Source organism: Phalangium opilio, unplaced genomic scaffold (assembly GCF_054372755.1).
Source record: "Phalangium opilio isolate 3A_F unplaced genomic scaffold, DU_Popi_V2 ptg000663l_1, whole genome shotgun sequence".
NCBI classification, from domain to species: Eukaryota; Metazoa; Arthropoda; class Arachnida; order Opiliones; family Phalangiidae; genus Phalangium; species Phalangium opilio.
In genome coordinates this window covers 250,268-276,617 of record NW_028324247.1, presented here as the reverse complement: position 1 = coordinate 276,617, position 26,350 = coordinate 250,268, and the positions used below count along the sequence as shown (strand labels likewise).

At 38.7% G+C, this 26,350-nt stretch overlaps 3 protein-coding genes across 12 annotated transcripts; 2 read left to right on the top strand and 1 right to left on the bottom strand.

Moving 5' to 3' along the window:
* The first annotated feature begins 632 nt into the window (after positions 1 to 632).
* Positions 633 to 24,110, top strand: LOC149588137 (uncharacterized). 9 transcript variants are annotated; one of them, XR_016380058.1, is made up of 8 exons: positions 633 to 981; positions 1,059 to 1,900; positions 3,971 to 4,281; positions 19,048 to 19,162; positions 19,234 to 19,448; positions 19,516 to 21,946; positions 22,012 to 22,353; positions 22,539 to 24,110. XR_016380058.1 is itself a non-coding variant. In XM_089863165.1 (3 exons), exons 1-3 carry the CDS (start codon positions 768 to 770, stop codon positions 4,028 to 4,030), a joined length of 1,116 nt encoding a protein of 371 aa, XP_089719291.1. In that variant the 5' UTR covers positions 633 to 767; the 3' UTR covers positions 4,031 to 5,900. The 9 variants fall into 9 exon arrangements, 1 of the variants encoding a protein (XP_089719291.1); XR_016380057.1 differs by having other exon boundaries at positions 19,326 to 19,448; positions 19,516 to 22,353; XR_016380055.1 differs by having other exon boundaries at positions 19,581 to 22,353.
* LOC149588138 (uncharacterized) lies at positions 13,184 to 14,359 on the top strand. Its single transcript, XM_089863180.1, has 3 exons — positions 13,184 to 13,294; positions 13,371 to 13,582; positions 14,182 to 14,359. The coding sequence occupies exons 1-3, from the start codon at positions 13,184 to 13,186 to the stop codon at positions 14,357 to 14,359; spliced, it is 501 nt and encodes a 166-aa protein (XP_089719306.1).
* LOC149588136 (uncharacterized) lies at positions 20,938 to 26,277 on the bottom strand. 2 transcript variants are annotated; one of them, XR_016380053.1, is made up of 4 exons: positions 25,857 to 26,277; positions 24,938 to 25,779; positions 22,557 to 22,867; positions 20,938 to 22,485 (listed from the first exon to the last, which is right to left on the bottom strand). XR_016380053.1 is itself a non-coding variant. In XM_089863162.1 (3 exons), exons 1-3 carry the CDS (start codon positions 26,068 to 26,070, stop codon positions 22,808 to 22,810), a joined length of 1,116 nt encoding a protein of 371 aa, XP_089719288.1. In that variant the 5' UTR covers positions 26,071 to 26,277; the 3' UTR covers positions 20,938 to 22,807. The 2 variants fall into 2 exon arrangements, 1 of the variants encoding a protein (XP_089719288.1); XM_089863162.1 differs by having other exon boundaries at positions 20,938 to 22,867.
* Positions 26,278 to 26,350: the final 73 nt, after the last annotated feature.

Genomic DNA, 26,350 nt, shown 5'->3' with positions numbered 1-26,350 from the left:
CATTCATTCACGAATACCGATTTCGATAAGTTGCAACAATAACCTAATCTTTAAACTAAATGCAACCTTTCGATTGTTTGAAGAATGAAGCAAAATGTCGGTGTTCCTTTTTCGTTTGCGCTACTTATCGCTGCTAGTTTACCGTTAGTATCGGTCAGTTGTTTCAACACACTAAATCGTAACATGTTGTTTTACATTTATGCTCTTTATGAGTCACCAACTGTACGACTTTCTACTCCTTAAAAATTGACTATAAACTCTATGGCTTTGAGGCTTTTTTTGTTTTAGCTGGCAACCACTAATTTGCAATAACCATCCTATCTTGAACTTAATTCCTACTGTTTTAGACGAAGTCAACATGCTGTGATTTATGCAAACTAGCAAGTGTGAGGTTCAAGTAACTTCCAAATGGGTTGGCGTACGACAAAATATCATACCTCAGTTTCGCCTTATATTGGCCCCAGGAACCCAAATACTTTCGCTCCTACGTCCATTTCAGATACACCCTGTATATGGAAATATACGAAAACATATGATAATATATGGAAGATGATAACCGTTATCTTAATGCCAAGTTTGTTTGGAGACTACCCTTCTGAAAATACGAACTTTTCGATGATTTCTAGGTCAACTTCACTGGTCTGTCTTCCCTTAAAGATCAATGGGAAAGTGGTAACATAAACACCGCTGCCGAGGAAGCCAAGGAAGATGTTAAAGATGATTTGGCTAAATTGCGCCAACGTATTTGCCTTGGACGTTCGGAGTCCATGAAAGCGGTGGACGAAAAAGCGTGTCAAGACACGAAGACAAAGTCGCCGGTTCGTAGCGAATCAGTCGTCTTAGGACGCGATGTTAAGGCCCTGTCCATAAAGGACAAGTTCGAGAAGGGTGCGATTGAAAATGATGAAGAGATTGAGGCTGAAAAGTTCGAACGTCTGCGCGAAGAGAAGGAAGAGGACTTGTCAGTTCTAACGGAACCTGGTAAGCAATTTGTACTTGTCCTTACATGACTCGAGCTTTAGTATTTTATATCCTTGGGTATTGTGAAATTTCTTTAGGTACGGCTGTTGGTGCTAGTAGCTTCTTCAAGCAGATGGACGCTAGCGTCAAGTCCCCATCACCGACTCAATTGTCCCCTTCGAAGAGCCCTTCCATGATTTTGCGAACCCACAACGACAGTATCTCGAGTCAAGCCCCTGAGGGTGAAATCGTTAAGGGCAGTGCCCCGACCGAAAGGAAAGAGATTCCAGTTGAAACCACCGTTATCACCCAGAAATTCAAATTCTTTGAAAATTACAAGGAAGAGGAGAAGGAACGCAAGCGTTTCCAAATCACTCCTCCGAGGGAAATAACCAAGGAGCCTTCCACAGAACCTGAAGCTCCCAGGGACCCCAATATTGTACGAAGCACTGATAAAATTGATGACCTACCAGTCACGGACACGGCCAAGAAGATGCTGGACAAATTCAAGGCCTTGGAGAACCAATCAACCCAAGAACACGTGCCGATGCCCACGACTCGCAAGCCTTTGAAGCGAATCAAACCACCGAGAGAAGATCGACCCAAGGTGGTCAACGTGCAAGTCGACACCCAACCGCAAGTTGATCCAGATGTCGTTCGATGCAGTTACAAGTCGGATGACGACATAGTAGTTGGGGCGGACAAGGTTAAGAGCCTGAGAGCCAAGTTCGAAAACTGCGAATTGGAAGTCAGCAGGGAGAACTTGAAGAGTGAAAAGTTAGGGTTGAGAATGGCCGATGTCAGCGGAAACGGTGTTGAAGAAACCGATTTCTTACCGCAAGTTCACGCAACGAAGAATTTAAAAGCCAAATCCGAAGCGATTAAGGATGAAACCGCCAAAACTCCGGAGAAGCCAAAACCAAAAGCGAGACGTTCTATTGTAAGTACCAGAGAGGATTCATCCGAATTTTCTTAATGTTTGAACTTAAGTTTAACAGTATGTTACTTAACCCCAAAATTGTTAAATAACATAATACGAGTCACAAATTTTCTATCTACGCTTATACCAGTTTTGATTTTTGCGGAACTTTCTCTTAAGAAACCATTGATTTGCATGTTAGTTTTGAAACGGTAGTTATTTAGCCTTGTTTTTTATAAGACTAACGCTGGTGTCGTTTTGATATATTCCCGTTTAATTAATCATTATGTATATTTATGTTTTCGACTCAATATGTTTTTGTCTCGCCAATTTGGTTTGTAAAATGATCGCAATGTTAACTATCAATCAGTAGCAAATTGTTTAAATTGTAGTATTTAAATTGCTTCCAATGTTACTAATTATTTTGACTGATTAAAAAAAGGTGCCAAGGTCGACTGATATATATATATATGATTATTAAATATGATCCCTATTTTTCGAGAAAAGTAATTAAATTCAAGTTTTTTAAAAATTTTATAGCAAAAACAAATTCAATTTTGATAGAGTAATTAACGTTTTAGGACTGATTACAATTTGTAAAATGAAAATGTTGCTTTAGTAGGAAACTGATGTGGTAGGTAAAAGATTCGTGTGTTTAAATATTATTACGTATAGGCCTAAATTTAATGTATATACTTGAACTTTGCGTTCAATTATTTTGATCTCTTAACTATTTAAGTATTTTTGTCATGGGTTTATAATTTTGAAATTTATAATTCAGTTCTTGCGTAATTATTTCAAAGTCGCATCTTCGAATTTTTTTTTCATTTTTTTTGAAAAAGTTACAATTTGTAATAATTTTTAGGCAATATATCTACTATCAGTGATGGTTTTATAACGTTATATTTATCAGTGAAACCTCATGAGAAAGAAAACAAGAATTAATAAAAACCAATCTTTTGTGGAATTAAATTTATGTATAAACCAAAAAAAACCAAAAGGAAAAAGAAGAAAATAAACGTTTCTAACAAAGAAGTTTATTTTTGACATAAACATTGCACAAGATATTTAAAATTGTGTATTCATCCGCACTAGCCTCCTCAAGCGTTCTTTAAGTTGAATTTAAGTATGGATTCATAAAAAAATCGAGATATTATAATTGATTTGTTTAATTTAAAATCTTCTTTAAGCGAATTAAAATAATTATTTTAATTTTATATTTCCTATAAAATGAATTAAATTATTTTTATTTAAATTCTCTATTAAGTTAACAAAACTAATTATTTTAAATATTTATTACATACGAAATGGATTTAATTAATTCTCTTAACTGATGATGCAGTTAATTAAAATATGGAATAATTTGAAATTATTTAGTTGAAACTTTATCCTCCATCGCCATTCGATCTATTTTGCTAATTTACATAAATAATATAACCAGGGATAGATTTAATTTTAGTAGTAGGAATGGAGAACAGAGTAATGGAATGTGGGCGCGCGTCAAAGTCCCGGACCCCCCTTCCACGGGACGGAGAGGGGGGTATGAAGGAAGAGGCGGGTCATGGCGACAGAGGTAAAAAGGAGTAACGTATTTTTCGCCGTCCCCGTCAGCAACGTCATCAAAACGTAGTTTAAAACTGAGCCAATAAGATCATTTAAACTTTTCGTTACGTATTGGAGGGAGCCCCCCCTTTTAACTCCAAGATTTATAGGACATTGTCCACTGGAGTGCGCAAGAATAGTGTCGCATCTTCATAGTCAAGTTATCAAAAATTCTGAAAAAATGTATTGGTCAACTGTCCAGTGACCCCCTTTGTTTTTAAAAATTATGGGACATTATAAAATTGTATTGGACAATGTCCAGTGTCTTGCGCTTATTTCCGACCCTAGTAACGATATTACAGCGATAAACCTCTTTTTCGTGAGTATAGTTGATTCCTGAAGTTGTCCGGGCACCGACCACCTCTTTACGGTGTCTTTATTGTTGTTGTTGACGTCACAAAGGCCTGCCGTTTGTGTAGATTTTGTATAGGGGTAGTACAAAGTAGTACGTATTCAAAGTCTAATCATTCTTGTTGATGTGTCTTACAGAGAAACCTTCGGCGGAAGCGACATTTCGTGGCTCGGAGTATTTATCATACGATCCTTTGATGAAAGCTCCGATCATCGGTTCGAGCGATCAGGTGTCGTTGTACTTCAAGAGGCGGCAACCGAGCGGCATGTTGTTCTACACGGGCGACAACGAAGATTACATGATGCTCAGTTTGAGAGACGGCGTCATCGTCCTGACCGTCAGGGTCAGCCTCGGTTCCAGCTCCGTCGAGAAGGCCGTCAGACCCGCCAAGGTCCGCTTCGACGACAATCAGTGGCACAAGGTTCTCGTTCAACGAAAAGTTAGAGAGGTAAGATAGTAACACCCCCTGCGGACAAACATTGTTTGTGGAAAAAATAAATACAATTGGGTTTCATAAAGGTTAGCTCCGTAGGATTAACATGGTTCAAGAGATACGAGGAAATTATTTGAGTTGATTATAGCATGAGTTTATAAGATACGTTTCAGAAGTACGTCACTTCCTATACTTTGTAATTCTACTGAGAGACTTACAGCTCGAGCTAGTTCGAGAACGACGGAAGCGAGAATTGAAGTCTTACACTCGGTGGTTAGTTTTGCCGGACTTCCATCTAGGTCCTATTTAGTCTGCATTACTAAGCCCCTTTTGACAGCAGCGCCTCATGCACCAGGCCTCCCTCGCTTTACCTCCTCGAATCTATGACCTATAACTCATACACTTCATGACAAGCTCTTAGTAACCAGAGACAAACTTATGGCCAACATATCTTATGAACTTATGATTATAGTCCTACTTCTCCCCCTTTAACAACGATGCAACCACAAGCTCAAACACGTACGAAAAGCGTCGTAGATGGCGCTAATTGACAGGCGTATCTAAAAATATGAACTCTTTGAGTTTTCTACTCTTGGTGGGATAATAAAATCCATTATTTTCTGACGTTGCTAAACTATTGAGATGATTTTTAAAAATATCGAAGTTTGTAAAAAGCAGCTAGGCCTAGGCATCTCGGAGATTAGACTTCTTGGAGGAGCTATGAAATGCTTGATAAGGCTTTCAAAGAAGCGTGGAGCTAAATTATATAAGTTGATTATAAATGACTTGTTCCTACGTAATATTAGCGAGAGAGAGAACCCATATTTTTAGGTGCGTTCCCGCAACCCCCGCTCACGTACTCCGGAATGGTTTTTTTAATAGCGTGTCGCGGGGGGACTATATTTAAGCTAAGAGGACCGCGTCTTTAAATCCAGCTTAAAAATTCATTAATCCCAGCTCTGATTAATTTCCTCAAAGCGTTTTTCGCACCTGATTTCGCCCTCATAGCCATAGCTACTCTGAATCTCGCGCTATGTTTACTTATCTAAAGACTCGTGAAAGAGATTATTTTAAAGGAACGGGCCTTTTCTAAATCTGAAAGGAAAAATATTTTTTTAAAAAAATGAAATGCTCTCATATTATAAAATTATCAGCATTTAATTAGTCAATTGCTTTAGTGGCGTCTGCTAAATCTAATCTATTACTCCTTACCTTTCTCAGCTTGTGGGAATTCAACCAATCCCGTTTGGGGTAAGTGGTTCCATTTAATAATAATAATAATAGCAGTGGGGTGGCGTAGCGGTTAGCGCTTTCGCCTCGCAGCAAGAGGATCCCGGGTTCGATCCCGAACTGTGGCACCGGGTGAAAATCTGGGAACAAATCCTTCTGCGTAGAGTTTGCAAGTTCTCTCCCCGCTTGTTAAAAGGAGTTTTCCTCCGCGGTCTTACCCGGTTTCTCCTTTCCATCAAAACTTGCAGAGGTTAACGGTAATAGTTAGTATAGGGCGCTGTAGGTTAGCTGTGGCATAGGGGCTAGCCACCACCCCTCTATGCACTGTAAAGGGACCCACCTGTAAACAAGCCACAGGCTTAGTGTGGATATCCCTTCATAGACAAAAGCTTATATTATTATTATTATTATTATCAAAAGTGGATGAGAGGAAAAGTATGAAAATGGCCAAAAGTCGCGAGTCATCAGAGTTTCGCCGTAGTTGACCGTTTTATTGGCGTAGCTATACTGGGCCTGTTCACTGCCTTAAAATAGGTCTTGTGTTAATTCGCGGTTACGCGGTTACCGTCGTCTGCTATTGTGTATGCTAGAACTTCCTCGATTTGTGCTTGTAGTCAGGACAGAGTAGCTGGTAATGTTTTAAAAGGTATTTGAAGGTATAAAATGGATTTAAGTAAGGTTATCGAAGCAATAGAAGAACACATAAAACTAGACACGTTAAAAAAAACTCGGTAATTTAGCTATAGCGCGAGCAGCTTGCGTCGTGATCGAGTGGGCTATGGTTAAACCAAGGAGCATAAATGTCTGAACTACTTTCAGTCGCGAGTTTGCAAGTCCATCAGGCACTAGTAAACTAAATAGTTATTGGCCAAACTTTGATGTCCGCGTTTTTTAACAAAGGCTCTATGGCACTTGTCATACTTTCCCTCTCATCCACATTTGTTATTATTATTATTATTATTATTATTTTCCAGCCAGTCGAGTCGTTCATCGAATAGTTCGGCCTAGTATTCGCGAATAGTTCGGCGTTTGTATTTCAGGGATAATCTAATGAATTTTTGAAATGAAAGGGACTTCTCAATGATTTCCATCTCGATTGTTTACTATTCAACGCGCTTCAATCTTACACCCTTTTCAGGGTTCATACAACTTTTGGGAAACCGATTTCCACCAGTTTCCAGGTTTTTTCCCATATATATTATATTTTGTTTAAACGGTTCACCGTTGACCACGAGGCGACGACGCGATATTACGGCCACTCCCATACCGTCACTCGAGATGAAGTAGAAAAATTTTATCTGAATTCAATTTTAGCCTGAACTTTATGTATTAATTCGCTGTTGTAGTAATTTCTGGACTAATTTGCTTCCCTGGATATAATTTTAATGTCTCTTTCCATTTGGTCATTCCTTTCAGAACGATACGGCGCACTTAAGGGTCATCTCTGCTCCCAAAAATCTTTTTCTCGAAGCTTGAAGTCCGACATTATAATTTAGTGTAGCAATAACTTAAATAAGCATGATGTAATTTTAGTGTAGGGTTTTAATAACGTTCCTGTATGATCAATAAAGATTTTATCACGAAAATATTGTTTCATTTATTAGAACAAAGGCTAAGTAAGATATGTTCCAAAAGTTTGTCACTGGTTACAATCTGGAGCTTGTCACGAAGTGAAGTACGTAGGTCATAGATTCGAGGTAAAGCGACGGCTGGTGAGGTGCAGTCAAAAGGCTTAGTACAGACTAAATAGGACCTAGATGGCAGTCCTGCAAAATTAACCGAGTGTAGTCAATTATAGCAAGTTGTTCTCGGACTAGCCCTCTGTAAGTCTCTAGCATTACGAAGTATAGATAGTGTCATACTTATGGAACATATCACTTATAAACTTATGGTATCACCTATATATAATTTCCTGGTAAAGTTTATGGTGTCTCCGAGGTAGCTCGTTGTATATATAAATATCCTGGGTACATATGGAGTCAATCATCCATGCGTAAGACCAATCCTGTACGTGTTTGGATCTAAACCAGTAAAGAGACATTCAAATCCCCTAGACATTTGTAATGTCACGTTTCCATCTGAGAATGATGTCTTTTGACGATTATGCCTTATTCTTTTCTTTTCAAAAGGCGTTTAATTTTCATTAATTGTTAGTGATAAATTAATTAAATATGATGTACTCACACACTGCTTCAAGTCCATTTGTAAAACCAAAACTGGTAGTCCGTTAACATCTTGATGACAGGTAATTCCGGATCCATAATTAAACGTTGTTTAAGCCTTTTCCTGTATTTCAGCTCTAAAATATATCAGTATCAATTAGTTTTTAATAAAATTTTCATTCGATAAACAATGTCAAATTTTATGTGGGGAAATATCCAGTTTGGTAAGGAAAATATTTTCACCATATATGTGTACGAGATGGCGCTTATATTACCGTTGTGACAGGGGTCTTCCTTAAATTATCGTTGATATTTTAGGGGCAGTCATAAAATTTTTATGATTGAGTAAAGTTTCATCCTAAAATTAACGTGAATTTTTTGGGGCTATTCACTTTTTATTGAATCTTTCGGTTAGATTGTATTGATGACAACAAAATATATTATTTCAATTAAAATAATTCAGTAAGAGTAATAAAAACGTATACTTACAATCCGCGACCTTGGCCCAAATAATTAAGCAGTCGACAGGGTCACGGGTTTGAACTTTGTTTATTTTACGGTAATATAAGCGCCCCCAAGCGTAAAACCACGGCGAACTAAATTGGTTAAAAAAATATTCTCACTTCGCGACACGCATGGGCCTAGTTTATTTCGGAGGCTCCGATCCAATATATGTATGTACAGAGAATGTCGGCGGTTCTAATTTCGGCCTGGCCTGGTCTCTGTAACTTTGATTGCGGCGACTTTATGGGGGTTGGCTGTTTATAACGTCGTGTACTTCTGTTTCTTCCCCTCAACCCCCCCCCCCCCAGCCGGGTCCTTGAAGCGCGAACCGACGTAGCTCTCCGTATACCGAACTAATCTATGCTAGGTGAAGGGGGGTGTGTATGAATTTATCGGATATCTATATTTCATCGTTAACCATATAACATACCAGTAGAATATCTTAGAAGTGCCCGGCCCGATACCAAAAGGGGAAGGATATTGGCCTAATTTCGTTTCCATTGGGTCTACCTTTGTGGAATCTTATTTATAATAAAGGCCTTTTCAGACGATACAACTTTGACTCAATGGGATGTCATAAACCTTAGGAACAGATATGGCACCCTAACATCGTGGTTGTTGTAACATCTATCCCAGGTATACCATTTCTTCTACCCCCTCCCTTCTTCTTCTTTTTCTTCTTCTCTCCCAGCGAATGATTAAATTCTCTTCAATAATGGACAAATCGAGTAGAAACTTCCCGGCCGGGCTCCGCTCCCTGCAAACTTCCTTCTCCTTCCCATCTTCATCCAGCTCTTGGCTTCACTCCGTCCGTCCGTCTCTGACAGTTTAATTCTCGCGAACCCCCCAAGAACCCCCCGGCCCCACTCTCTTTCCTGGCCCAGAAAAATTTCCTTATAAACAACTTCATTAGCAATTCCCTCTCGTTACTTCCTACTTTACTTCCTCTCCCCCCTCGGGGTAAGGGAGCGACCCCTCTCACGTGTTTTTATACAAACCCCTCTCCCTTCCTACTCCCGTTTCATCTTCCTTGAAGGAGAAAAACCCAAGACTAAGAGATGAGGAAGAGAAAGGATAATTGTGGAAGTAAAAAATAAAAGAACTGGAGCGGAAGTTGGTCCCAGTTCCGATCTGCAGTTCTTCAATGTGTTACGCCAGATAGACAGGGTGCGTTTCAACCCCTGACTATAGCCAACGTTGCAACTTAAGTTAACGAAATTTAGTAAAGCAAACGTTTGTGCCAGCGCCTGCTGCAAGAGGAACCCGGGTTCGATCCCGGACTGCAAGTTCCCTCCCTAATTGTTTAAGTGGTTATACTCCGCTGTCTTACCCTGTTTCTCTATTCTTTCAATACTTGCTGAGGTTAACGGTAATAGTTAGTGTAGGGCGCTGTCGGTTAGCTGTGGGGCAGACGGGGCTAGCCCCCTGCACCCCTCTATACATTGTAAAGAAATTCGCCCATCTTTTTAATTTTGGATTTGAGAGAACCTAAAATTTCTACAGTTTATTTGGCTATGTTTCGTAATTAGACCATTTTAAATGCGAAGGTGGTGATATTGTAAGTTCATGAGATATGTTGGCCATAAGTTTGTCACTGGTTACTTCAATTTGAAGTAGGTCATAGATTCGAGGGGGTAAAGCGAGGGAGGCCTGGTGAGTAATGCGGACTAAATAGGAAAACTCACTTTGCGTGGGAAAACTCTCTTTGCCTGGGTAAACTCTCTTTGCCTGGGTAAACTCTCTTTGCGTGGGTAAACTCCCTTTGCCTGGATAAACTCTCTTTGCCTGGGTAAACTCTCTTTGCCTGGGTAAACTCTCTTTGCGTGGAAAAACTCTCTTTACGTGGAAAACGGTCTTTGCGTTGGGAAACTCTTTGCGACTGAGTTTAATTTTTAACCAGCGACCCCTGGTTTTACCTCCAGTAAACACGGCACAGAATCAAATAGTCAATGTCCACGGAATGAACTTCCGGTTCTCGAATCATGTACGCTGTGAATTAAACCCCATAGGCACTAGGCAACGATTAAACCCGTTTTTAGGGACTCCTCTTGCTCTGTCGCTTAAGTATAAAAAATTAACGGTAACCGAAAAGTAAACTCTTAATTTGATTAGTACAATCATAGTAAGTATAAAAGATGAAGTACGTTGAAAACGTTTTATTACAAGGTATAAATATATTCTAACGAACCTGTGAACGAATTTTACTTGATGTGTAGAAAACTTAAATATAAAATCATGGATTAATTAACTTATATTGTCGCCCTAAAATTCTGTCTGAACCGCGAAATTTAAAACTTTTTGAAGCTGTAAGGGTTGTTTCAGCGCTAGGCATGGGCCTAGCATGTCAATTGCATGGAACAAAAAAAAATCCAAGATAAAACCTATGTTTAGTCAAGGTTTAGTTTAATTTGATTACTACAATCATTGCGAGTATAAAAGATGAATTACATTGAAGAATTTACTTTTTTATTACACTACGCATACGGAGTAAATATATATACGAATCAGTCGGCTCTAAAAGTTAGATTAACGCATGTAGATTTACATAGGGATATTGATATATCATAAGTTACGTTCCATATCAAGCATACACCCATGATATTTATTAAATTTTCTTACCTACCTTTTTCTCCATAGAGTTCCAGTCTCTAGATGGAATTATTCTATGAACTTTTAACGTGATTAATGAAGTAAAATATTTTAGAAATTATACTATTTAGAAGATGAAGTTTTTAAATTATTTCTAATCATATTTGGGAATAGGCTTGCCGGTGTGGCTAAGGCTCGATACGGCAAATTTTGGGGATTCAAGTCTCGAGTAATAGCCATTAGTTTTAAGATAAAAGTGCATCTTAAGAACTAGGCCATACCTTCATTTATTATTTAGGAGAAAGGTGAATACCATAAGTGTATATCACCACATTATAACATACTTTCTTTACAACATCAAATCTAGGTTAGCATTTTCACCCATAGATGGTTGAAATGTTTCTAATAAATCTAAAGTTGAATTATTGAACTGTAACGAATTTTTTAATATGGGCAGATAACTATCACATGGGTGAATTGTATGTAATTTAGAAAACTTAGGTTTGACTCATTATACCCTTTTGCCTTCTTTGTAGCTTTTAGTTTGAGAGAAAATATACACAGGCTTTTATTTAACAATTCATAAACAATGAACCATCCATTGATTATATAGCGTCCAGTCATTGCATAAAATTTGAAACCTATCATATATTGAAGCCATGAAGGGCTCTACTGGCACTGTAGATTTGGTAGAGGTAAAAAGTGGTCTGCCATTTGCACGTGTAAGCATAGAGACTCCGGTAGAGACCTTAATTAACCATCTTGTACGGTCTCCTCAATCATGGAAGATCTTAATTTTTATCTCCACATGCACAGTATCTCTAGGATCTTAATTAGAAATTAAGGCCCGCCTTTATGAATCATTAATGGTCGAAACGTCCATAGGAGATTTTCAACCTATTCTAGGATGATTATTAGAAATTATACCTGACTTAAGGCCAAGGAGTAATCAACCATTTTATATGGTCTCAATGGCTGTTGAAGATTTGAATTTAACCTGAAAGTATGGACTTATCTCTAGGAAAGTAATTATGATTAATTAACCTAGCTTTGCAAGGTCCATTGAAGGTTTGAATTTAACCCGAAAGTATAGACTAACCCAAGTATAGCTAGTGTCATACTTATGGAACTTATCTTATAAACTTATGCAGCATACCATATAACAAGAGCGTATCCTGCGCAAAATAAAAAGGCAGCGTATTTTTAAAGCCCTGATGGTCAGAGAGGAGCCCTAGCTGCTTTTGATATTAATGTGCAGGGGCTATCTCTTGGTCAGTAATATTGAAGCAATAATACGAAAGCTACGCCAAATAAATACGCACTACCTGAGAAACGCCTTTGCAATTATACTTCCAATTCGGTAATCAAAAATACTTTGACATACTATTTCCGACAGGGACGCGCTTCTTCCGTTATTTAATGATGAAATGACACTGGAATCAAAGGCAGGGAATGTTATAATTCAAAGGGAGCTCAATTTTAATCCATAGTGAAATTTCACTAGAAGGAAGCCATGGTGAGTCAACATTAACTCGTAAGGGCGAATAGGTTTAGTTCTACTGTAGATTCATGTTGAAATGGATGTGGAATATATATGGAAGGGCGGGGGGTTGTTTAGAAATATAGGTATTACCTTAAGGCCCGTTCGCAAGCGCGCGAGAAGCTCAAGCTGAAAGCTGAAACCGTACTCTAAATGCGATTCTCGCGATTCCACCAGCTGTTCTCAAGCGCGATTGCGGCGCTATTGCGAGAGCGGATCGTCACTTCTCGGCATCTCGCAACGATCTATCTCGGATAGATATTTTTTGAAATCAGCGCCAATTTTTCCCCCTTTTCACCCCCATTAACGCGTCAAACAGAAACAGGCGTCTGCTAGCATAAAGTTTTTCGATTTGATTAAACCAAGTTCTTTGGATTAAACAGTCTGTGATGGCGACTTTAAAACAGAAAAAAGAAATGGGCAAAGCTTTAAAAGCAGATCAAAGATTAAAAGAAATGGAAAGAAAAGAAAAATTTATTGAAGAAGTAAGAAAACAGAATGCAGTTTGGAATAAACTTAACATTGACTACAGAGATAGAGACAAATTAGAACATTCATGGAATGTTATTTCAGTCCAATGTGAAATGACTGGTAAGATACATTTTTTGCTTATTAGCGGCACTCAAAATGTAATTATTGGTTCAGTAAAAGAGGCTAAAAATGCATGGAAATACCTGAAAGACCAATTCCGTTCGAATTACCATGCCATTTCTAAAAATAAATCTGGACAGGAATATTTAGAAGACGGAGATGTTGAGCTGGTCACCTGGCCTTATTTTAAGCAACTTTTGTTTTTAAAAGATGTGGTCCAACGAAGAAAGTAAACAATCACAGTTTTAAAGTGAATGCTGTAAAGTATTCACTTTTCTCGCTTTTCAGAACCACATCAAACATGCCTCTTGGAAATGAAAGTTCCGAAGAAGTAAATGCTCCTGGAGAAGTAAATGGTCCTGGAGAAGTAAAAGGAAATGAGAGTTCCAAACAAATAAATGTTCCTGGAGAAGTAATCAACAGAACTTGATATATTTTTAAAACAAAATTTGTGATAGCCAACAAATAAAAGTTACTCATTGGAATAGGATGACGTTTTCGTGGAGGAAATATTAGAAGAGTGTAGCAATATGGAGACAGATTCCCATGTTTCGAACAGTGATGCGAATGCGAAAAGCGAAATGAAACAGAAAAGAAGATTCTCCTCTACATCAACATCTTCAGTCCAGCCAGACGTCTCAATGAAAACGAAAGCGCAAAAAATTAATAGTATTGACAAAGAAATAGAAAAAATTGATAGGTATTTTAACTATTAGAATATTACTTAAGTTAAATACGCAGTAATTCAATAAAACAAGACAGTAAAATGCAATCGTGCCATATTGCAGAAAGTATGATTCCTACTTGGCGAAAATAAGCATTTTATAGTGTTGGCCGATATTGCATATAAACCGATACCGATATCGTAGTTGTACCGATACCGATTTTAGCCGATTATTTTGCGTTAATTTAAAAAACCATTATTGGGAAAAGTAAACAGAGTCCGATATCGAATGCTGTAAAGTTTTCACTTTTCGGTCGAAATCGGCAAAATAAGCTCGAACCGATATCATATCGGTCGGTTGCATTTTATATCACGGGATTATGTAAGAAAAAAATGGGATTACAGGATTAAAGTAAATTGAATTGATGAGAGGATATTTCAAAATTTTGAGGCGGTGTATAGGGGAAAATCCAAATTTATTTTGACTCGGCATTGACACCTGGGCCCAGGCTATGGACCTGCAGGTTTCTAACCATTATTTTATGGGAAATATTTAAGAATTTAAATGGACCCGCCCTATTGGTCAGCGGTGTTCTATTGTATTTATTATTCTTAATTTTACGAAATGTTTACAGTGCGCTCTCAGCAGCTATAGCTCCAGCACAAAAGGATGAAGCACAGCTGTTCTGCGATTTCATAGCCTCCCAATTGCGAAAAGTTGATGGGAAACTGCTTAGGCAATGCCAAAATCATATTTTGGCAACAATAAATGAATTCATTGATTTGTCAGAATCGACTCAAATGAAAGAATAAAAATGTGTTTTAATATTATTTACAATGTTTTTTATCTTGTAACACCAGGCAAATCCCACTGCCAAGGAACTGCTCCTTCTTCCCAAAAATATTCGGCATAGCTGTTCCTACAGTCTCTAGCTTCCATAGAATAGTTTCGAGATGCAGTTTTTGCCAGATTTCGTAATCCACCTTGTGGCTCTTCATTCCACGCGCCATTATGCAAATCTCCTAAGCTGTCTGTGAAGTCACTATACCCTGGAGGGCAGTACACTCTTCTACTTGACTTAACCTGCTTTTCTTTACTCATCAAAAAATTGTGCAGCACCACAGTTGCTTTAATTATGCCATCAACATTTTTGGGAGCAAGGTTTATCGTTCTGTGGAAAACTCTCCACCTCGCAGCTAATATGCCAAAGGCATTTTCACTACAGCGCCTTCAACAAAATGTTCGAAAATGTTCTTGTTAGTTTGGCATGTTCTTATAAACATCTCATTAAATTACCTGGCTCTGCTTAGTCGGTAGTTAAAAACCCTTGCTTTTGGGGTTAAACCTTTTCCCGGATAGGGTCTTAAAAAATCCGAACGAAGGGCAAAAGCTTCATCACCAATTAATATAAATGGGGCCACTATTTCACTTCGAGGCAATCGAGCAGGTTCTGGAAAGTCTATAGTGCCACTTTCCAGAGCCCTTCCCAGCGCTGAGTTGCCGAAAATTCCTCCATCGGAGTTGGAGCCATAGCCCCCAATGTCAACGGCTATGAATTTATACTCTGCATCTACAACTGCCATCAGAACAACTGAATTTGTTCCCTATATTTGCAAAAACTTACTATTACCATTCTAAAATTCCTCCTTATTTGTTTTTTAAATTAAATGTCTTTAATAATTTGCAAAAATAATAATCAAATTATCCAAAATGTCAAGCTAAAATGATTTTTAAATAATGTTTTATGATATCTTACTTTATAATTGTAATACATAGAACCACTATTTGGTGGTTGTTGTATGACAACGTGTTTACCATCAACTGCTCCGCAACAGTGAGGATATTGCCACTGGCGATCAAATTCTTCAGCAGTTTTTTCCCAAACCGCTTTAGTTGGAACCTTAATAAAGCAATACATTTCGTACAAATAATGTATACATTTATTATCTTTACGAAGACAATATTACTTTCATATACAGAGGCTGCAAGATATCCCACATTGCTGCACACGTTTCATTAACAACATAATGGGCTGTTGATTTGCCGATTCTAAATCCATAAGCTATGCTTATCAAGCTTTCACCGGTAGCTAGATATCTGTATATATTATGACAAATGAGTTCATTATCATAATAGGCGTGACTCGAACGCCTAGTATCACTAGAACAGCTAACCTCAAAGTTATGGCTACGCGATGAGAAGGAGAAAGCGGCTCTCTTGATGATGGATACTTTTTCAATGAATGTGAAAGCAGTTCAACTAATTCATCGAAAATCTCTGGCGACATACGCGAAAAATTCTTGAAATATTCGTGGTCATGTGTTCGCATTGCTTTAAGCTTAATTTTATACAAAAAATATAAATTTTTGGCGGCTTATAAAGTACCTAAGCCTTTGCTATGAAGCTAAAATTACCAAAGTATGAAAATATCCTTCTTCTTTTCGTTTCATCCAAATGGGATGCACCCACCAACGTCTTTTTGTTTTTAATTTTAGTTTTTTCTTTTTTAATAATAAGGTTTTTTTCTTTAATAAAAGCAATTTAATGAGCCTAGCTCGTACTATCTCCGCATCCTCCACCATTTTAATTTTCGAACAACTTCAGCTAGAATTGCGACTCGCGAGGGACGATCTGCTTTTCTTGTGAACAAAAATATAGCAGCTGATTCCGACGGCTGAGAGCGTATGCGAGCTAGGGATCTGCGAGCGAGAAGACAGACTCGCTTCCACTCTCAGCTTCTCGCGCGCTTGCGAACGGGCCTTTATGGTTTAAGGCAGCAGTCTCTTCGGGGGCGTGGGTTGAAATCCCGCCTCTATCAGCCTATTTTGTTTTCTAGGATTAATAATATGAAGCTTTTGCTTAAAAGACTGAGTTTCCTTTCGCTTTCAGGTAGAGTGGCCGAGTGGTTTAAGGCGCTGGTTTATGGCAGCAGTCTCTTCGGGGGCGTGGTTTCGAATCCATCCTCTATCAGCCTATTTTGTTTTCTAGGATTAATAATATGAAGCTTTTGCTTAATAGACTGAGCTTCCTCTTGCTTCGTCAGTTCGCGCTTCAAGGACCCGGCTGGGGGGGGGTTGAGGGGAAGAAACAGAAGTACACGACGTAATTAACAGCCAACCCCCATAAAGTCGCCGCAATCAAAGTTACAGAGACCAGGCCAGGCCGAAATTAGAACCGCCGACATTCTCTGTACATACATATATTGGATCGGAGCCTCCGAAATAAACTAGGCCCATGCGTGTCGCGAAGCGAGAATATTTTTTTAACCAATTTAGTTCGCCGTGGTTTTACGCTTGGGGGCGCTTATATTACCGTAAAATAAACAAAGTTCAACCCCGTGACCCTAACGACTGCTTAATTATTTGGGCCAAGGTCGCGGATTGTAAGTATACGTTTTTATTACTCTTACTGAATTATTTTAATTGAAATAATATATTTTGTTGTCATCAATACAATCTAACCGAAAGATTCAATAAAAAGTGAATAGCCCCAAAAAATTCACGTTAATTTTAGGATGAAACTTTACTCAATCATAAAAATTTTATGACTGCCCCTAAAATATCAACGATAATTTAAGGAAGACCCCTGTCACAACGGTAATATAAGCGCCATCTCGTACACATAGCCAAATAAACTGTAGAAATTTTAGGTTCTCTCAAATCCAAAATTAAAAAGATGGGCGAATTTCTTTACAATGCATAGAGTGGTGCAGGGGGCTAGCCCCGTCTGCCCCACAGCTAACCGACAGCGCCCTACACTAACTATTACCGTTAACCTCAGCAAGTATTGAAAGAATAGAGAAACAGGGTAAGACAGCGGAGTATAACCACTTAAACAATTAGGGAGGGAACTTGCAGTCCGGGATCGAACCCGGGTTCCTCTTGCAGCAGGCGCTGGCACAAACGTTTGCTTTACTAAATTTCGTTAACTTAAGTTGCAACGTTGGCTATAGTCAGGGGTTGAAACGCACCCTGTCTATCTGGCGTAACACATTGAAGAACTGCAGATCGGAACTGGGACCAACTTCCGCTCCAGTTCTTTTATTTTTTACTTCCACAATTATCCTTTCTCTTCCTCATCTCTTAGTCTTGGGTTTTTCTCCTTCAAGGAAGATGAAACGGGGGTAGGAAGGGAGAGGGGTTTGTATAAATACACGTGAGAGGGGTCGCTCCCTTACCCCGAGGGGGGAGAGGAAGTAAAGGAGGAAGTAACGAGGGGGAATTGCTAATGAAGTTGTTTATAAGGAAATTTTTCTGGGCCAGGAAAGAGAGTGGGGCCGGGGGTTCTTGGGGGGTTCGCGAGAATTAAACTGTCAGAGACGGACGGACGGAGTGAAGCCAAGAGCTGGATGAAGATGGGAAGGAGAAGGAAGTTTGCAGGGAGCGGAGCCCGGCCGGGAAGTTTCTACTCGATTTGTCCATTATTGAAGAGAATTTAATCATTCGCTGGGAGAGAAGAAGAAAAAGAAGACGAAGGGAGGGGGTAGAAGAAATGGTATACCTGGGATAAATGTTACAACAACCACGATGTTAGGGTGCCATATCTGTTCCTAAGGTTTATGACATCCCATTGAGTCAAAGTTGTATCGTCTGAAAAGGCCTTTATTATAAATAAGATTCCACAAAGGTAGACCCAATGGAAACGAAATTAGGCCAATATCCTTCCCCTTTTGGTATCGGGCCGGGCACTTCTAAGATATTCTACTGGTATGTTATATGGTTAACGATGAAATATAGATATCCGATAAATTCATACACACCCCCCTTCACCTAGCATAGATTAGTTCGGTATACGGAGAGCTACGTCGGTTCGCGCTTCAAGGACCCGGCTGGGGGGGGGGTTGAGGGGAAGAAACAGAAGTACACGACGTAATAAACAGCCAACCCCCATAAAGTCGCCTCAATCAAAGTTACAGAGACCAGGCCAGGCCGAAATTAGAACCGCCGACATTCTCTGTACATACATATATTGGATCGGAGCCTCCGAAATAAACTAGGCCCATGCGTGTCGCGATGCGAGAATATTTTTTTAACCAATTTAGTTCGCCGTGGTTTTACGCTTGAGGGCGCTTATATTACCGTAAAATAAACAAAGTTCAACCCCGTGACCCTGTCGACTGCTTAATTATTTGGGCCAAGGTCGTGGATTGTAAGTATACGTTTTTATTACTCTTACTGAATTATTTTAATTGAAATAATATATTTTGTTGTCATCAATACAATCTAACCGAAAGATTCAATAAAAAGTGAATAGCCCCAAAAAACTCACGTTAATTTTAGGATGAAACTTTACTCAATCATAAAAATTTTATGACTGCCCCTAAAATATCAACGATAATTTAAGGAAGACCCCTGTCACAACGGTAATATAAGCGCCATCTCGTACACATATATGGTGAAAATATTTTCCTTACCAAACTGGATATTTCCCCACATAAAATTTGACATTGTTTATCGAATGAAAATTTTATTAAAAACTAATTGATACTGATATATATTAGAGCTGAAATACAGGAAAAGGCTTAAACAACGTTTAATTATGGATCCGGAATTACCTGTCATCAAGATGTTAACGGACTACCAGTTTTGGTTTTACAAATGGACTTGAAGCAGTGTGTGAGTACATCATATTTAATTAATTAATCACTAACAATTAATGAAAATTAAACGCCTTTTGAAAAGAAAAGAATAAGGCATAATCGTCAAAAGACATCATTCTCAGATGGAAACGTGACATTACAAATGTCTAGGGGATTTGAATGTCTCTTTACTGGTTTAGATCCAAACACGTACAGGATTGGTCTTACGCATGGATGATTGACTCCATATGTACCCAGGATATTTATATATACAACGAGCTACCTCGGAGACACCATAAACTTTACTAGGAAATTATATATAGGTGATACCATAAGTTTATAAGTGATATGTTCCATAAGTATGACACTATCTATACTTCGTAATGCTAGAGACTTACAGAGGGCTAGTCCGAGAACAACTTGCAATAATTGACTACACTCGGTTAATTTTGCAGGACTGCCATCTAGGTCCTATTTAGTCTGTACTAAGCCTTTTGACTGCGCCTCACCAGCCGTCGCTTTACCTCGAATCTATGACCTACGTACTTCACTTCGTGACAAGCTCCAGATTGTAACCAGTGACAAACGTTTGGAACATATCTTACTTAGCCTTTGTTCTAATAAATGAAACAATATTTTCGTGATAAAATCTTTATTGATCATACAGGAACGTTATTAAAACCCTACACTAAAATTACATCATGCTTATTTAAGTTATTGCTACACTAAATTATAATGTCGGACTTCAAGCTTCGAGAAAAAGATTTTTGGGAGCAGAGATGACCCTTAAGTGCGCCGTATCGTTCTGAAAGGAATGACCAAATGGAAAGAGACATTAAAATTATATCCAGGGAAGCAAATTAGTCCAGAAATTACTACAACAGCGAATTAATACATAAAGTTCAGGCTAAAATTGAATTCAGATAAAATTTTTCTACTTCATCTCGAGTGACGGTATGGGAGTGGCCGTAATATCGCGTCGTCGCCTCGTGGTCAACGGTGAACCGTTTAAACAAAATATAATATATATGGGAAAAAACCTGGAAACTGGTGGAAATCGGTTTCCCAAAAGTTGTATGAACCCTGAAAAGGGTGTAAGATTGAAGCGCGTTGAATAGTAAACAATCGAGATGGAAATCATTGAGAAGTCCCTTTCATTTCAAAAATTCATTAGATTATCCCTGAAATACAAACGCCGAACTATTCGCGAATACTAGGCCGAACTATTCGATGAACGACTCGACTGGCTGGAAAATAATAATAATAATAATAACAAATGTGGATGAGAGGGAAAGTATGACAAGTGCCATAGAGCCTTTGTTAAAAAACGCGGACATCAAAGTTTGGCCAATAACTATTTAGTTTACTAGTGCCTGATGGACTTGCAAACTCGCGACTGAAAGTAGTTCAGACATTTATGCTCCTTGGTTTAACCATAGCCCACTCGATCACGACGCAAGCTGCTCGCGCTATAGCTAAATTACCGAGTTTTTTTTTAACGTGTCTAGTTTTATGTGTTCTTCTATTGCTTCGATAACCTTACTTAAATCCATTTTATACCTTCAAATACCTTTTAAAACATTACCAGCTACTCTGTCCTGACTACAAACACAAATCGAGGAAGTTCTAGCATACACAATAGCAGACGACGGTAACCGCGTAACCGCGAATTAACACAAGACCTATTTTAAGGCAGTGAACAGGCCCAGTATAGCTACGCCAATAAAACGGTCAACTACGGCGAAACTCTGATGACTCGCGACTTTTGGCCATTTTCATACTTTTCCTCTCATCCACTTTTGATAATAATAATAATAATAATATAAGCTTTTGTCTATGAAGGGATATCCACACTAAGCCTGTGGCTTGTTTACAGGTGGGTCCCTTTACAGTGCATAGAGGGGTGGTGGCTAGCCCCTATGCCACAGCTAACCTACAGCGCCCTATACTAACTATTACCGTTAACCTCTGCAAGTTTTGATGGAAAGGAGAAACCGGGTAAGACCGCGGAGGAAAACTCCTTTTAACAAGCGGGGAGAGAACTTGCAAACTCTACGCAGAAGGATTTGTTCCCAGATTTTCACCCGGTGCCACAGTTCGGGATCGAACCCGGGATCCTCTTGCTGCGAGGCGAAAGCGCTAACCGCTACGCCACCCCACTGCTATTATTATTATTATTAAATGGAACCACTTACCCCAAACGGGATTGGTTGAATTCCCACAAGCTGAGAAAGGTAAGGAGTAATAGATTAGATTTAGCAGACGCCACTAAAGCAATTGACTAATTAAATGCTGATAATTTTATAATATGAGAGCATTTCATTTTTTTAAAAAAATATTTTTCCTTTCAGATTTAGAAAAGGCCCGTTCCTTTAAAATAATCTCTTTCACGAGTCTTTAGATAAGTAAACATAGCGCGAGATTCAGAGTAGCTATGGCTATGAGGGCGAAATCAGGTGCGAAAAACGCTTTGAGGAAATTAATCAGAGCTGGGATTAATGAATTTTTAAGCTGGATTTAAAGACGCGGTCCTCTTAGCTTAAATATAGTCCCCCCGCGACACGCTATTAAAAAAACCATTCCGGAGTACGTGAGCGGGGGTTGCGGGAACGCACCTAAAAATATGGGTTCTCTCTCTCGCTAATATTACGTAGGAACAAGTCATTTATAATCAACTTATATAATTTAGCTCCACGCTTCTTTGAAAGCCTTATCAAGCATTTCATAGCTCCTCCAAGAAGTCTAATCTCCGAGATGCCTAGGCCTAGCTGCTTTTTACAAACTTCGATATTTTTAAAAATCATCTCAATAGTTTAGCAACGTCAGAAAATAATGGATTTTATTATCCCACCAAGAGTAGAAAACTCAAAGAGTTCATATTTTTAGATACGCCTGTCAATTAGCGCCATCTACGACGCTTTTCGTACGTGTTTGAGCTTGTGGTTGCATCGTTGTTAAAGGGGGAGAAGTAGGACTATAATCATAAGTTCATAAGATATGTTGGCCATAAGTTTGTCTCTGGTTACTAAGAGCTTGTCATGAAGTGTATGAGTTATAGGTCATAGATTCGAGGAGGTAAAGCGAGGGAGGCCTGGTGCATGAGGCGCTGCTGTCAAAAGGGGCTTAGTAATGCAGACTAAATAGGACCTAGATGGAAGTCCGGCAAAACTAACCACCGAGTGTAAGACTTCAATTCTCGCTTCCGTCGTTCTCGAACTAGCTCGAGCTGTAAGTCTCTCAGTAGAATTACAAAGTATAGGAAGTGACGTACTTCTGAAACGTATCTTATAAACTCATGCTATAATCAACTCAAATAATTTCCTCGTATCTCTTGAACCATGTTAATCCTACGGAGCTAACCTTTATGAAACCCAATTGTATTTATTTTTTCCACAAACAATGTTTGTCCGCAGGGGGTGTTACTATCTTACCTCTCTAACTTTTCGTTGAACGAGAACCTTGTGCCACTGATTGTCGTCGAAGCGGACCTTGGCGGGTCTGACGGCCTTCTCGACGGAGCTGGAACCGAGGCTGACCCTGACGGTCAGGACGATGACGCCGTCTCTCAAACTGAGCATCATGTAATCTTCGTTGTCGCCCGTGTAGAACAACATGCCGCTCGGTTGCCGCCTCTTGAAGTACAACGACACCTGATCGCTCGAACCGATGATCGGAGCTTTCATCAAAGGATCGTATGATAAATACTCCGAGCCACGAAATGTCGCTTCCGCCGAAGGTTTCTCTGTAAGACACATCAACAGAATGATTAGACTTTGAATACGTACTACTTTGTACTACCCCTATACAAAATCTACACAAACGGCAGGCCTTTGTGACGTCAACAACAACAATAAAGACACCGTAAAGAGGTGGTAGGTGCCCGGACAACTTCAGGAATCAACTATACTCACGAAAAAGAGGTTTATCGCTGTAATATCGTTACTAGGGTCGGAAATAAGCGCAAGACACTGGACATTGTCCAATACAATTTTATAATGTCCCATAATTTTTAAAAACAAAGGGGGTCACTGGACAGTTGACCAATACATTTTTTCAGAATTTTTGATAACTTGACTATGAAGATGCGACACTATTTTTGCGCACTCCAGTGGACAATGTCCTATAAATCTTGGAGTTAAAAGGGTGGGGCTCCCTCCAATACGTAACGAAAAGTTTAAATGATCTTATTGGCTCAGTTTTAAACTACGTTTTGATGACGTTGCTGACGGGGACGGCGAAAAATACGTTACTCCTTTTTACCTCTGTCGCCATGACCCGCCTCTTCCTTCATACCCCCCTCTCCGTCCCGTGGAAGGGGGGTCCGGGACTTTGACGCGCGCCCACATTCCATTACTCTGTTCTCCATTCCTACTACTAAAATTAAATCTATCCCTGGTTATATTATTTATGTAAATTAGCAAAATAGATCGAATGGCGATGGAGGATAAAGTTTCAACTAAATAATTTCAAATTATTCCATATTTTAATTAACTGCATCATCAGTTAAGAGAATTAATTAAATCCATTTCGTATGTAATAAATATTTAAAATAATTAGTTTTGTTAACTTAATAGAGAATTTAAATAAAAATAATTTAATTCATTTTATAGGAAATATAAAATTAAAATAATTATTTTAATTCGCTTAAGGAAGATTTTAAATTAAACAAATCAATTATAATATCTCGATTTTTTTATGAATCCATACTTAAATTCAACTTAAAGAACGCTTGAGGAGGCTAGTGCGGATGAATACACAATTTTAAATATCTTGTGCAATGTTTATGTCAAAAATAAACTTCTTTGTTAGAAACGTTTATTTTCTTCTTTTTCCTTTTGGTTTTTTTTGGTTTATACATAAATTTAATTCCACAAAAGATTGGTTTTTATTAATTCTTGTTTTCTTTCTCATGAGGTTTCACTGATAAATATAACGTTATAAAACCATCACTGATAGTAGATATATTGCCTAAAAATTATTACAAATTGTAACTTTTTCAAAAAAAATGAAAAAAAAATTCGAAGATGCGACTTTGAAATAATTACGCAAGAACTGAATTATAAATTTCAAAATTATAAACCCATGACAAAAATACTTAAATAGTTAAGAGATCAAAATAATTGAACGCAAAGTTCAAGTATATACATTAAATTTAGGCCTATACGTAATAATATTTAAACACACGAATCTTTTACCTACCACATCAGTTTCCTACTAAAGCAACATTTTCATTTTACAAATTGTAATCAGTCCTAAAACGTTAATTACTCTATCAAAATTGAATTTGTTTTTGCTATAAAATTTTTAAAAAACTTGAATTTAATTACTTTTCTCGAAAAATAGGGATCATATTTAATAATCATATATATATATATCAGTCGACCTTGGCACCTTTTTTTAATCAGTCAAAATAATTAGTAACATTGGAAGCAATTTAAATACTACAATTTAAACAATTTGCTACTGATTGATAGTTAACATTGCGATCATTTTACAAACCAAATTGGCGAGACAAAAACATATTGAGTCGAAAACATAAATATACATAATGATTAATTAAACGGGAATATATCAAAACGACACCAGCGTTAGTCTTATAAAAAACAAGGCTAAATAACTACCGTTTCAAAACTAACATGCAAATCAATGGTTTCTTAAGAGAAAGTTCCGCAAAAATCAAAACTGGTATAAGCGTAGATAGAAAATTTGTGACTCGTATTATGTTATTTAACAATTTTGGGGTTAAGTAACATACTGTTAAACTTAAGTTCAAACATTAAGAAAATTCGGATGAATCCTCTCTGGTACTTACAATAGAACGTCTCGCTTTTGGTTTTGGCTTCTCCGGAGTTTTGGCGGTTTCATCCTTAATCGCTTCGGATTTGGCTTTTAAATTCTTCGTTGCGTGAACTTGCGGTAAGAAATCGGTTTCTTCAACACCGTTTCCGCTGACATCGGCCATTCTCAACCCTAACTTTTCACTCTTCAAGTTCTCCCTGCTGACTTCCAATTCGCAGTTTTCGAACTTGGCTCTCAGGCTCTTAACCTTGTCCGCCCCAACTACTATGTCGTCATCCGACTTGTAACTGCATCGAACGACATCTGGATCAACTTGCGGTTGGGTGTCGACTTGCACGTTGACCACCTTGGGTCGATCTTCTCTCGGTGGTTTGATTCGCTTCAAAGGCTTGCGAGTCGTGGGCATCGGCACGTGTTCTTGGGTTGATTGGTTCTCCAAGGCCTTGAATTTGTCCAGCATCTTCTTGGCCGTGTCCGTGACTGGTAGGTCATCAATTTTATCAGTGCTTCGTACAATATTGGGGTCCCTGGGAGCTTCAGGTTCTGTGGAAGGCTCCTTGGTTATTTCCCTCGGAGGAGTGATTTGGAAACGCTTGCGTTCCTTCTCCTCTTCCTTGTAATTTTCAAAGAATTTGAATTTCTGGGTGATAACGGTGGTTTCAACTGGAATCTCTTTCCTTTCGGTCGGGGCACTGCCCTTAACGATTTCACCCTCAGGGGCTTGACTCGAGATACTGTCGTTGTGGGTTCGCAAAATCATGGAAGGGCTCTTCGAAGGGGACAATTGAGTCGGTGATGGGGACTTGACGCTAGCGTCCATCTGCTTGAAGAGGCTACTAGCACCAACAGCCGTACCTAAAGAAATTTCACAATACCCAAGGATATAAAATACTAAAGCTCGAGTCATGTAAGGACAAGTACAAATTGCTTACCAGGTTCCGTTAGAACTGACAAGTCCTCTTCCTTCTCTTCGCGCAGACGTTCGAACTTTTCAGCCTCAATCTCTTCATCATTTTCAATCGCACCCTTCTCGAACATGTCCTTTATGGACAGGGCCTTAACATCGCGTCCTAAGACGACTGATTCGCTTCGAACCGGCGACTTTGTCTTCGTGTCTTGACACGCTTTTTCGTCCACCGCTTTCATGGACTCCGAACGTCCAAGGCAAATACGTTGGCGCAATTTAGCCAAATCATCTTTAACATCTTCCTTGGCTTCCTCGGCAGCGGTGTTTATGTTACCACTTTCCCATTGATCTTTAAGGGAAGACAGACCAGCGAAGTTGACCTAGAAATCATCGAAAAGTTCGTATTTTCAGAAGGGTAGTCTCCAAACAAACTTGGCATTAAGATAACGGTTATCATCTAGCTACTGTGGTACACACACTGCCTAAGCTAGTTAGTTAAACAGCTGTTCATGCTGCGTT